The sequence below is a fragment of the Hemibagrus wyckioides genome, linkage group LG04 (assembly GCF_019097595.1).
Source record: "Hemibagrus wyckioides isolate EC202008001 linkage group LG04, SWU_Hwy_1.0, whole genome shotgun sequence".
Taxonomy (NCBI): domain Eukaryota; kingdom Metazoa; phylum Chordata; class Actinopteri; order Siluriformes; family Bagridae; genus Hemibagrus; species Hemibagrus wyckioides.
Window position 1 is genome coordinate 16293995 of NC_080713.1, and position 12943 is coordinate 16306937.

A 12943-nucleotide genomic window follows, 5' to 3' on the forward strand; every position below is an offset into this window, starting at 1 on the left:
CTGGAAGCTTTGCTTAGGGTTACTGTTTTACTCTTTGCTGATTCGCACCATATCCTCATTCCTTCCCTTTGGTTAACAGCAATGTTACATTTTACAACAAAAAACAACACGACTATTTCAACAGTCTCATTCAGAAAAAAATTGTATTATATACCAAATAAAGTACGCAATATTCTGTATTGATTCACATGATTCACAAAAATAAACTGTTTAGGTGCATGTCATGTTTTATCAGCACCTGGAAATAGCAGCATACAATGCCACAGAGCATCGATACTAAACTGATCCACAAGGCCAAGGAATTTGTTTTGGTGTTAGCCAGAACTCCTGAGTTACTGGGAAATTCTCTGACAATCAGGTGACTGAAGTCATTGACCATGTCAGGTGTGTTAGAGTAGGCATGGAACTAAAATGTGCACAGTGCTAAAGCTTTATTGTCAAAATAAGACTCCCATTTGACCTTTTTCCCTCTTTACAGCAGGGTATCAGGATTCAACATACAATAAATCCAACATACATTAGCGACAGTATAATAAACTGATTTCCTGCATAATTGTACATGGCATGTTAACTTATAAACTTTGATTATTAAAATCAAGCAAGCTATCAAAATTCAGATCTCAATATCATTTCTATTCCTTTAACTTTATTAAGAACACCTGGACATTCATGCAGTTGTCTAATCAGCCAATCATGTGGTAGCAGCACAATGCATGGTGCAAAAAAACAATAACTTCCTGTGAGTGGAGGGTCTGCAGGCTGAAGCACCTTGTTGAAGAAAGAGATGGAGAATGACCAGACTGGTTGGAGCTGACAGAAAGTCTACAGTAACTCAAATAAGCACCTTTTACAATCATGGAGAGAAGAAAAGTATCTCATACAGTAAAACACATCAGGTTGTCTTCTGCTGTTCTAGCTCAGCCACCTCAAGGTTTGATGTTTTGTACATGCTGAGATGCTTTTCTGTTCTACACAGTTGTAAAGAGTGATTATATGAGTTACTATATCCTTCCTGGCAATTCAATTCAATTCAATTCAATTCAATTCAATTCAATTCAATTCAATTCAATTCAATTCAATTCAATTCAAACCAATTTTTTCCTTTTTCATCTGGCTTGACTAATCAACAACATGACCCCACCCACAGAAATGTCTCTCACTAAGTGTTTTCGTGTTGTTGTTGTTGTTGCTGCTGCTGCTGTTTTTCACACCAATCTCCTGTGTTTGAAAATCCCAGGATGGATGGATAAGCAGTTTCTAAAAAACTCAAATGATTCCATCTGGTACCAACATCAAATCACAGAAAGTGCACTTTTTCTTCATTCTGATGTTTGAGAGTGAACACTAACTGAAGCTCTTGATCATTATCTGCATGATGTTTTTGCATTGTGCTGCTGCCACATGATTGGCCAATTAGATAACTGCATAAATGTGTAGGTGTACATTATGTATGAGAATAAACAGTGTCTAGTGTTTACACATGGCCCAATGTACTTCCCTCTATTATTTGAAGATATATAACTAGGATTTAGTATCTATAATATTTTTTGTAAAATTAGAGTTCATCCCTCCAGCACAGGTCCAGAGACCTTCCAAGGTGGATTGCAGTCGTGGTTCACACAGACCTGAGACACAATGTTGTTTTTTCCCTTTAAGTTGTCCCTGTTAATTATGCTATGTTAATTAAGCTATTACATTAGTTAGACAGTTAATTTGCTGTAATTTCCTGTCCTGATTACACAGTAACTCTGGATAGCCTTTTTGTTTAATCATGTGAAATTTCATCATCACATAATTACACATTTTGACCATATAGTGCACAAAATTTGTTTTTATAGATGGTGTTTTTTTTATTTATCACACTCTGAGGACTGGTCCCCTATTGAGTCTGGTTTCTCTCTCTCAAGATTTTATAGTCTCTCCAGCTGTCTTCTACCTAGTTGCCTGTCACAGGTGTACTATTTATAGTAGAAGCTCTATATATATATATATAATATAATGTGTGTGTGTGTGTGTATAATACTATTTATATATATATATATATAATATATATTATACTATTATATATACTTTTTATAGTACAATTTTCTAAAGCTAGTAATGGAGGTTTCATGATTTTATGTCATAGAAAATCAGGGTTTGGTTCTGATGTGATTACACATGGGATTCAAACCCAAATTCTATCATTGGTTTTGTCAGGATTGCTCTGTTTCTTACCTTCACTGGCTGCTTGTTGTGAAATACAGTTGCTCTCCACTGTGTCATGACCTGTCAGATAGATAGATAGATAGATAGATAGATAGGGGGGGGGGAGAGATAATGTAATGATTGGACAGAGCTCCATCTGCTGGTGGAATAAAGCAACTTCAGCTTAACTATAGAAGTGTGTTGGTCACATAGGTGGTGCAAAATGGTGTGTACCCTGAGAAAAAAAAAATTCTTGCCTGATAAATAAACTCGCCTGCTTTACTGCTTAACACACGTATTATATGTATTTAATTTGTGTATTTTGTACACCTGTGCTTAATTTAACATTTAACATGACATTTCATCTATTATCAGGTCATGCCACAGATTCCACAAATTATCAGATCTGTGGTCAGAGCGGAACAGGGTTTCTTCTTTGATTGCCCTGTATTTGGCTCTATCCATTTCACCCTTAACCCTGTCTACATTCCCAACCACTGCTGCCACAAATCCAACCATCAACACAGCAAGCACTGGCATGGCTGAGGGCCAAAATGATATTCATTATGTCCACTAGTCCATTCATGGCCATGTCCATGAGTCCATTTTTAGCTACTGGAAGCTAATGATGTTGAATACCTAATTATTTACTAGCTTGTTAGATGACAAACAAATCTTCCTTAGGTTTGTCTCGTTAATGTCTGATACTCAGGCCATACACAGATAGCCACATTATGTCATTTTCTATGGATGTGGACTAGTACAGGTTGCAGGTTTCCACCCTGTTCCTTAGTTGAATCAGGTCTGATGGCCCCTGACAACATGATGCTACCACCACCATGCTTCACTGTGGAAATGATATGATGATCTCATAGTGATGCCTTTGGTAAAAGAGGATATCATATGTCTTCCTTCAGTTATGACTTTCTTCTCACCACTCTTCCATAAAACTCAACTCAGAGTTACTTTGACTAACACCCTCCTTGCCTCATTGCTAATATTTGGTGGACAGCCTCCTATAGGCAAGATCTTGCTTGTGCCATTTTTTGGTCTTTTTAAAATATGTACATGTATATATGTAAATATTCGGTGGATTGAAAGGTGAGCTGCAGGATGTTAAAGATTTTTGGACTGATTCATATTTATTCAGAATATTTCACCCAGACTTGTTTTCATTGCTCCTTGTTCTTCATGGTGTTATTTGTTTAGATTCAGAATTATGGTTTATTTTGTGTAGATTCATGACAATTCCAACTGATCCTTTTTGGTTCCTGGCTGTAATTTTATTTTAAAAATGTGGAAAGTTTGAAGGAGGCAAATTCTTATGCAAGGTGCTGTGTGTAAATAATAATAAACAACTACATAGAGGCTACAATATCTATCACTGTCATTGTCACTGTCATAGCTCATTAAAAATAAACAGATAAAATGGTGAACCCTTTGGCTATACATCACAGTCCATGTAAAAACCTAAGGTGTATAGTAAAGCTGCAGGATGGCGTTCCCTTAGAAGTTAATCAGTCGATTAACTCAGCCAGTAGAAACAAGCAGCATTAGCTACTAGCCAGCTAACATTAGCATACTAGCTAAAACAAAACAGCAAATAAGACAGAAAAATACACACCGAAGGCATGCAAGCCATAATATAAGACCTAATATTCAACATAACTTTTGAATGCATTAAGAAAGGAAACACACACCAAAAACACATCAAACACACCTGTTAACAACTAGTCGCCACAAATTAGCACAAAACAGTTTATATAACGAGTGTCTACACATAGACCCAAACAACACCCACCAAAGGCAAACAGGAGATTGACTTGCTCTTGCCCAATATAACTGAGTTTTAAAGTGCAAAAAATGCATTTATTCCATCCACGTAAGCATATTGCTGAATATTAAAGGTAGACTTACGAGGACTCTTCCTTCTGAGCGATCCCTGGACTGGTTGAGTTGCACAGACCTCATAAACTGGACCCTCTGAGGTTTCAGCAGTTGAATGATGCCATCTGACACACACACACACACACACACACACATATGCTCAAAGTAATTAGTTACTGGATAAAAGAAATCAATCTGTGAACAAACTCATGACATGACGATACAGTGTCAGTGAACTGACGTCACATCACTGACATACAGTCATAGAAAAATGTCTATAAAATATGTTTATAGACAAATGAACAACCAACAAAAAGAAATAGTAAAGCTTAATACCTTTTAGGCAAAAGGGAACCTCTGTTGGAGACGCCATCACACCTTAATCTTCGCTGTGTGTGCATGAACTGGGTGCACAGGAGGCCAGCAACGGCAGATCTTACAAAGTGCAGGTGAAATACACACATACACTCACATCCTGCTGCACTGTGATTCATGCTCATGGTACAAAACCACAGGAAGTGACAACTTTAGGCTTACGCTACTCAAGGGTGCCTATAACACAAATGTTACACATGTGTTCTCAGGGTATTTCTGAAAACTTTTCAGACAATAAAGGTAAAACTTCCCCAAGGATTACTACAGAGACATTCTACTAATGAGACTTCATCTGGTCAAACATGTCCTGCATATAAAAAAGTAACACTCAAATCTTCACAATGAAGAACCAAAGCACATTTACCAACATCAACATGCTAGTCACATGTGAGCTTTGATTAATAAAGATTTTAATTTTAGTTACATGAAATAAAAACATTAGCATCTTGAGTATTTGCTAGTTGCTTAGCATCTGCTACTTGCCTCAAGTTACTGTATTATAGTTGAATTTAAAATTTATCACTTTTCAGATATACTAGATTTTATTACATCAGAGACTAAAGGAAGTGTGACTAATTAGATTGCTTACCCTCATTCTCTGCCAAGAGTTAATCATTTTTCACAACAGCACCCCCTAGCAGGAAAGAGTAAACAAATGTGGCTGCTTGCATTCTGCAGAAAAGCTGATTAGTCAGTGCACCAACCCAATGGACCTGATTGTTTTTCCTTTTTAAACCATCTGATAAAAGGAACATTTCTATAAGGCGGGTTTTAGTTCATTTCTAGGTAGGTTTCTATGATCTGTAAAAGACACCCATATGGCAATCAGGACATAAGGATCTGACTGAATAATCCTTGTAGTGCTGCCTGAGGTTTTTACTAGTCTAGCTCTCCTCCTAGTGGTAGTGACATTATCACCTCTTACGGTCATAAAGTAGGTTATGTAGAATAAGCTGAATATAACTAAACAATGCTCTGATTCACTTAGTCTTAGATGAACAAAATGACGAGTGAAAACTTTTAATGCAAGTATTTAAAAAAAAAAAGGCCACATCACACCAGAATAGGACAATATTATTTTATTAGCTGTACAGCAATACATTCTCCACATTTTTCCTATTTCCTCAAAGCCCCACCCAGCCATAATAAATGTCTTTATATGTTGGTTTTCTGACCACTGTAAAATTCACACAGTTACAGCTAGGTACAAAAAAGGAAAAAGCATCAATCTAAAATTAAGAGCTTAACAAAAGAAAACAAATGTAATGCAAAAGTACAAATAGGGAAAACATTCTGAATCTGGAAAAAAAAAATCTTCAGAAAATGACAGTCCTAAATGTGAACTTTCTTTTGAACTAACTCTATGCAAACAGCTCTTCCAGAACCAAATGCATCAAAAATGGCTTCATCAAGCTCAAGCTGAATGGATTGTATGCGATCTGAAAAGAAATGTGAGAAAGTTGCTATAGACAGAGACCTTTTTCTGATTTATTAATGAACAAGTCAAGCACATCAGCAGTCAAACTAATCTGAGAGTTAGGGTGTAGCCTGCACAGAGTTACAAGACTCAGCGCTCCTCTTGCATTGGCCAACATTCACGTTTTCCCCACCTGTCCTTTTTCATTCCTTTACAGCGTCAGGAGCCAAAACCCTGGTCGCCCAATTACATTACTACTACACCACTCAAGAGCTAAGCTTTCCTCAAAACCAACAGGTAAATGTGTGCTGACGAACAAGCTATAGACTCTTATCCTCCTACCTTAACCAATAATGGAGAAAATCTAATTCCCTCCCTGTAAGGCTGAAAACACAAACCCAGGGGACATCAGAAGCTGTACAATGCCAAGGAAAATGGGAATGGGGCATTTACATGATCTTATGCCATTACACCCTTGTAAAGATTTAAAATACTTCAGGAGCGTGTTTTCAAGGACTACTTTTTAAAATGTATTCGTGTCAGCATCCAAGGTCATCAGTTAACTTGAAAAAGATTAAAATGTTTATAATAAAACAAAAATAAAAAACGTATTTACATGTAAGACCGGCCAAGATTACTCTTCTTTTGTACAATGTTACCAACCTCAGGTTTTTAGTCATTTCAAACGTGATCGATGGAAATCCTCCCAGGCCATACAACTTTATGGCTATAGCTCTACTTTTTTTAATCAACTGTCATCATTGAAAGCAATAAGAAATACAACAGAGAATAAAAGTTGCCACATGTGTCAGATATTAAAAGGATATTTTTTGGGTAAAATGCCCATTCTACAACAGTGATAGAAAGTCTAAATATCAAGGCTTGACCAGGCCCACCAACTTTTACTTTTCCAAATATTGCCATGGTAACGTAATAGATCGGAGGCTGAAAGAATATTGGCGTGTTAATTCAGCAAAGACATCTAAATGTGCGCAGTTCACTACAGTAAATATAAGGAACCAATTACAATTACCGTATTCGAACATAAGCATCTCTGCAACCCTGCCACACACTAGATGATATACAAGGGACAATAATCTGACTAATAATTCAAAATGTAAAAAAAAAAAATGAATCATGCACAATCGACATCATGAGTCAAAAGCATGTAACCAAAAAAACAAAAATAACTACAAAGAAAAAAAAAAAAAAAAGAAGCACAAATTAAAGTGAAGATTAAGAGTGAAAAAAGGAACATTGGATATTTCATTCCACAGATCAGAAACTGAAGATCACAGCAGAAAGGAGGCTGTGTTCTGTGAGGCAGGGAAGTGACAGCATGGGAGAGGACGCATACAAGAGTGTGGATATTGGGCCTGGGAGAGCACATCACCGGTCCATCATGCTGAGGATCATCTCAGGGGTGAGGTCTCCATTGGGTGCGGCCTCAGGGACCGAGAGCTGCTCTGCATCTACTCCTCCCTCTGTGGCTTCGACCTCCTCCACCACAGGCTCTGCTGATGCTGCCACTGAAGAATCCACACCGTCCTGCTCCTTCTTCACTATGATGTTCTCAATAGCTCCCGTGCCTTCGTCCTCCACCTGGATAATGGCAGTTGCTGCCCAGACAGAAATTATTAATTTATAAAGGGTGTTTACAGGCCAAATAATGACATGTTTCTAACAGTGTTTCTGTTAAAGAACCAAAATCATATACTGAAACAAAAATAGTATAATATTTGAAAATACAAATTTTTTTTATTTGGCCTTCATGTCAGATCAGAGGTGATCATCTAATAAACGTAGAAGCATGATAAATACCAGTAGGTGCTATGGCTGTGTTCTTAGCAGGGGATGCCTTGGGAGGATTCTTCGGAGGTCGTCCACGTTTCCTCTTGACAGGTGGCTCAGCAGGGGCCGGGACAGGGACGGTTGGTGGAGCCTGTTCTACCTCCATCTCCACATCATCTAGAGCATCTTCATCCTCCTCCTCTTCCTCATCAAGGTCATCCAAGTCAGGCTCACCATGATCATCTAACACAGAATGCATAGTTTAAAGTATCCTTATACTCCATTCACAGTGCAAATTTACCCTTGGCTGAAGACCACACAGTTAAAATTTGAGCAGCTAAAGGGTTAAAAACTAATTCCATCACTCACCACTATCATCATCATCATCCTTCCTGGAGCGCATCTTCCTCTTCCTGCCACCTCGGCCTCTCTTGGTTGGAGCACCATTCTCCCCATCACCACCTTCCATTCCAGAACAGTTCTCAGCATGTCTGGCCATGGTGTTCTGAGGGGGAAAAAAAAAAAAAAAGTAATATGTTAGGGAATATTTTTTAGCATATGTGGCATGCAAGTAGCAAAACCTTTTACATACCCTGCGTGTGAAAGTCTTTCCACACTTAGTGCACACAAAAGAAGTGGGCACGAAGTTGGGGTCGTGATAACGTCGAAAATGCATGTCCAGGAGTTGTTTCTGTCTAAATGTTTTCTCACAGTGGCTGCAGGCATATGGCTTTTCCCCAGTGTGGGTACGTTTGTGCATCACCATGTGACGCTCCTGACAGAACACAAGAAAATGGTTTTTTTTTTTTTTTTTTTTTAAGTTTTCCCCACTGTAAAGTGCATGATAGTAAAGTAATCCCATGATATCAGACATGCAACATATCAAAATCAGAGCATGGTTTAGGCTGGCTGACCTGTCGGCAAGCATAGTCACACTGGTCACACTTGAAGCGTTTCTCATTCTTGTGGGATTTCTGGTGCTGGATGAGAGCGTAGCGCTCATGAAACACAGCCTCACAGTAACGGCACTTCCTGCCTTGCTCGATGTAGGAATGCTGCTTGCGCAGATGCACACCTGAGATGTTATATGAAACAGAGGAGATATTATGGAGAACATGTATGCACACCATTCCCCTTAAGCATGGTGCTAGCTAACAGTAGAAGAGTCTTACCCAAGTCACTCTTGCGGGCAATGACGGTGTCACAGTGGGGGCAGTGGAACTTGGCCACATTCTCGGTATGCTTCTGCAGGATGTGCATCTTCATAGTGCCACTCTGGGTGAAACGTGCATGACAGATGTAGCACTCATACGGCTTCTCTCCTGAACACAAAACAGGGGGATAAAGGTTACTTTAAAAAAATTTATTAAAAAAATTAGTCAACATTTGATTTAAACTACAAATTCTTCTCATCATGCTTTGAGAGTTGCCAAGTAATCCGAGTGCTGTAAGGATGGATGTCAAACCTGAGTGGGTTCGCATGTGTCTCTTCAGCTTGTAGGTGTCTCTGCTGGCATAACTGCACAGGCTGCACTGGAATGGACGCTCTCCAGTATGAGAGCGAATGTGTCTCTTCAGCTTGCTGACCTAGTTTACAAAACAAAGTAACAATATAAAAAAAGAATTTATTTGTTGAAGTTTGTTCCACAATGTCACCGACCACAACAAATAACATCTCAGTACAATCAACAGTCCCTCTTTTGTCAATATATTAGATTTTTAGAAAAAAAAATTTCCTTCGTCTCTACATTATCTATAAAATAATTAACTAATTTTACTACATACCTCCACACTAGCGTAATCACACATGGAACACTTGAAGGGCTTCTCATGGGTGTGCTTATAGCGGCGATGTCGCACAAGCTCACCGCTAGTCACAAATGCCATGTCACAATCAGTACATTTGTGGGGTCTTGTGCCTGTCCAGGAAAGAAAAATATTTTAGCCATTTGGTCTAAAATATAGGTAAATAAGAGTAGAAATGACTGTGGCAGCAGAAAAACACCTGTGTGTGTGTTGAGATGGTTCCTCAGCAGGGTTACAGTCCTGAAGGCACGTCCACACAAGTGGCATTTGTGCGGCCTCTCATCCGTGTGGCTCTTCATGTGACGGTCGAGGTTGGAGCGCCTTGGGCAGGTGTAGCTACACAACTCACACTGGAATGTCTTCTTCACACCTGTAGACACAATGCAAAGTCATTCATAAAAACCCAAAGGGAGTTCTATTCATTATATTTACTAAAAAGCAACACATATCAGCTACTGCAGAGGAATGACGTACCTTTCTTTTTGATTTTGGTTGGTTTTGGCGGTTTCATGTTGCCAACAACCTTCTCTGCATTAACCTCTGAGAGCAGACCTTCTTGCTGCTCCTCCTCAAAGTCGTAAACAGATACATCCATGTCTTTCTCTCCCTCTGTGTTGTAACGTAGCTTGCTTTTCTTTGTCTTTTTGGTCTTTTTGACAGGGGGTGTGTAGTCAGGATCCTTGGCCCAAGTTGGATCATCATTCTGGGCTTCAGGAATATCCTCCTCTTCCTGCTGCTGCAAAGACTGCTCTTCATGGCCATGCAGCTCATCCTGCTCCACAGTCTCCACTTCACCATTGGCACCTACTTTCACAACCTGTGGGCACAGGCTCCATGAAAATCCAAAAAAACATACAAATAAACTCATTGTTTATTTAGCTACTAAAGGAAATGAGTTGACAAACCTGGAAGCCCTCTGGAAGTGGCAGCGTGTGACAGATAACAGGCTCCCCATCTTTAGGCATGGCAGTAGCATCAACCAGTGTTCCCTGCAACTCTTCCACAGTGGTGGCAGTGACAGGCACAGCTGAAACGGGCACCTGCACAAGTTGCAGTTCGCCCAGACCCAGTTGTTGTTCCTCCATATTGACCACCTGCAGGGTGATGATCTGCGTGTCATCTACTGTGGTGACTGTGGCCTCGTGAGCTGCCCCAGCTACACTGACTTCTGTCTTCATCTGCAGCAGGGACGGGTCCAGCGAGTCCATTACCATCATTTCTACACCACTATTCACGCTCACTACACCTTCAACCAGCTGCTGCTGTGCATCAACCACTGCACCGGTTACTTCACCCTCAGCTACGGGCTGCTCTACCGCCTCTAGACCAGCAGCCTGCAGCAGATCGGCTTCAACATCTTCATCCTCACGCCGTCGTTGATAGGTCTTACAATCCTTGGCTTTGAAGGCGTCCCCCGTCTCATCCACTACGGCTTCAGTCGGTCCCCCTTCCATGGGTATTACCTTTGGGGAAAGCAGAGCAGAGGTCTATTAAAGATTTAAGTAAATCTTCATAGTGTTGAAGATATCTCAGGTGTGGCTATTCAGATACACCACTTAAGCCTTTTATGCATTCCTGCCATGGGATGTGCTTAATAAACATTTTGCAAGTCCAATAAACAAAAGCATGTACACTCAGAACCTTACCCAAGAAACAACAGAGACTCTCTGGATTAGATATGTTTGTCTGTGTGATGTTACAACTTACTGCCTTTACCTGTACCAAAAATGAGTACTTCATCTCTCTCTACTCTCCTGCCTCTTCAACTCCCTGCATTCGGTGAATGAGCTATCTTTGACCTTCTTCATAACAAAATATAGATTAAAAGGAGTTATAAAAGCGGTTTGAAAAATACAAGAGAACATTAAACAGGATGTGCTGTAGGTTTGTTTTCTCGTGCAGCACTTCTATTTTACCAACATGAAAAGTAAATCAAACCACAATAAGAAAGTCGTTAACAGGTGTTTTCTCTCCTGGCGATGGGGATATGCTAGTTTCAGCTCTGATGCATCACAGCACGTGAGTAACTTTTGTTAGAATCTACTTTGGGATTTTCTTTTTGCCAGCTTATGCTCCAGAAACATTTTGATCCGCCTCGTGTCCTGTTATGACTCCTTTACTTCCTGATCGTACTAATGCACTCGCCAAAAGCAGGCTACGTGAAAACACCCAAAATTACCAACTGACGTAGAAGCACGATCATTCATCAACTATACAAGCGCCGAGTTATGCTGAAAGATTTTCCACTACAGCAAGAGGGCATTCTGAGCTGATTAACAGCGTTTTTGTACCGCTACCAGCCGGGTTGTAGAGGGAGCTCTCTACAGTTTTATCCCCTCAGTCGTCTGTTGCTTGAGGTGGCTAGTGTCTCAATAAGCGAGCGGTCAATGAATGTATACAGCATTCCACTGGGATCAACGATCACTGAATTTTAAGATGCCCTTTAAGCTGGGGAAAAAAGTGTTAGGCAGGACTCCGAGGAAACACGATGCGTAGAATTACCCAAAATCAGCAGTCGGCTTCACTGAGCGTCGCGTCTTCCTCGTCCGATTTTCATCTGCGCAACAAGCTGGCTAGCAAACAACCCAAAGCTAGCTACCAATTCCGGCATTTAACTATGCTCAACACTGTGATATATTTCAAGGACAGACGAAGAGGGGGAACCTACAAATCGAGATCATCATGCTGGAGGTTTTAGTAGTGCAGATCGCCGGGCTGTGTGAGTGTATGTGCGCGCGCTGTGTAATGGGCCAGGAAGGGCTGAGCGGGTTTGAATCGCGGTTGAGGAGGGGCGCCAACAAACTGCTAGCTAGCTATGCTAATGAGTTAGCCAGTTTGTTAACGGCGACTGGACAACAAAATGACCGAAAAAGAAGATATGTATTTATATATTGTCTTTTAGACCGATCTGTGGTGTTTGTGCGCTTACAAAACTCAAAAACATCGATCTTTAGGGGCAGTATTTAGCTTGTTTGCTAAGCTATTGCTCCATCAAGAAACGGCGGGTTTTTGTCACGGAAACAAAGAGAAGAAAAAGAAAATGGACGCCTGGCCTAAAGAGTGGCGCAAACATCGAAGTGTTAAAATGAAGCATCTTGCCGAAATGCCGTCTAATATAGGTTCAGCAGCACTTAATAATCGGGCATAACCCCGAACTTCTGGGTTATAAGTGTTTTTTGCTAAATTTTCGATAACGATAGAGGGAGACAAACACCCCCCGCCAGCCGCCTGGACCAGGAGCCCCATCGTGACACCTAGAGGCCGATTAAAGATCCTGCAAAACTCCCCCCTTTCGGAAAAGTGGCACTATTTTACCTGCTTTTGCTCGTTTATCCTCTCGTTGAATTCGACACAAGGCCCGCGGTCCGTTCTTCGTTTAGTACGAGACGAAGTACAACTGCGTGCTTCCCCTACGCTGGTTTTAATCCTCTCCCGCTTTTGCAGAGTAGGCTCCGCACAAAATGGCGGCCCGAGGCGGTT

The 12943-nt window shown here is 40.4% G+C and overlaps 2 protein-coding genes across 4 annotated transcripts in view; both read right to left on the reverse strand.

The window, feature by feature from the left end:
* The window catches only part of carmil2 (capping protein regulator and myosin 1 linker 2), a 49492-nt gene extending 44932 nt beyond the window's left edge, over positions 1-4560 (reverse strand). The window contains exons 1-3 of the mRNA XM_058388301.1: positions 4411-4560; positions 4105-4199; positions 2218-2268 (exon numbers count right to left, since the gene is read on the reverse strand). Coding sequence (XP_058244284.1) covers positions 2218-2268; positions 4105-4199; positions 4411-4447 — 183 coding nt within the window. The 5' untranslated portion in view covers positions 4448-4560. The remainder of the gene's footprint in view (positions 1-2217; positions 2269-4104; positions 4200-4410) is intronic.
* A 953-nt stretch (positions 4561-5513) lies between these two features.
* ctcf (CCCTC-binding factor (zinc finger protein)) lies at positions 5514-12943 on the reverse strand. Of its 3 annotated transcripts, none has more exons than XM_058388557.1 (12): positions 12779-12943; positions 10369-10926; positions 9938-10280; positions 9663-9833; positions 9443-9576; positions 9124-9244; positions 8830-8979; positions 8572-8732; positions 8250-8432; positions 8027-8162; positions 7688-7900; positions 5514-7485 (listed from the first exon to the last, which is right to left on the reverse strand). In XM_058388557.1, exons 2-12 carry the CDS (start codon positions 10915-10917, stop codon positions 7256-7258), a joined length of 2391 nt encoding a protein of 796 aa, XP_058244540.1. In that variant the 5' UTR covers positions 10918-10926; positions 12779-12943; the 3' UTR covers positions 5514-7255. The 3 variants fall into 3 exon arrangements, with proteins under 3 accessions (XP_058244540.1, XP_058244542.1, XP_058244541.1); XM_058388559.1 differs by lacking the exon at positions 12779-12943 and adding an exon at positions 12132-12752; XM_058388558.1 differs by lacking the exon at positions 12779-12943 and adding an exon at positions 11966-12120.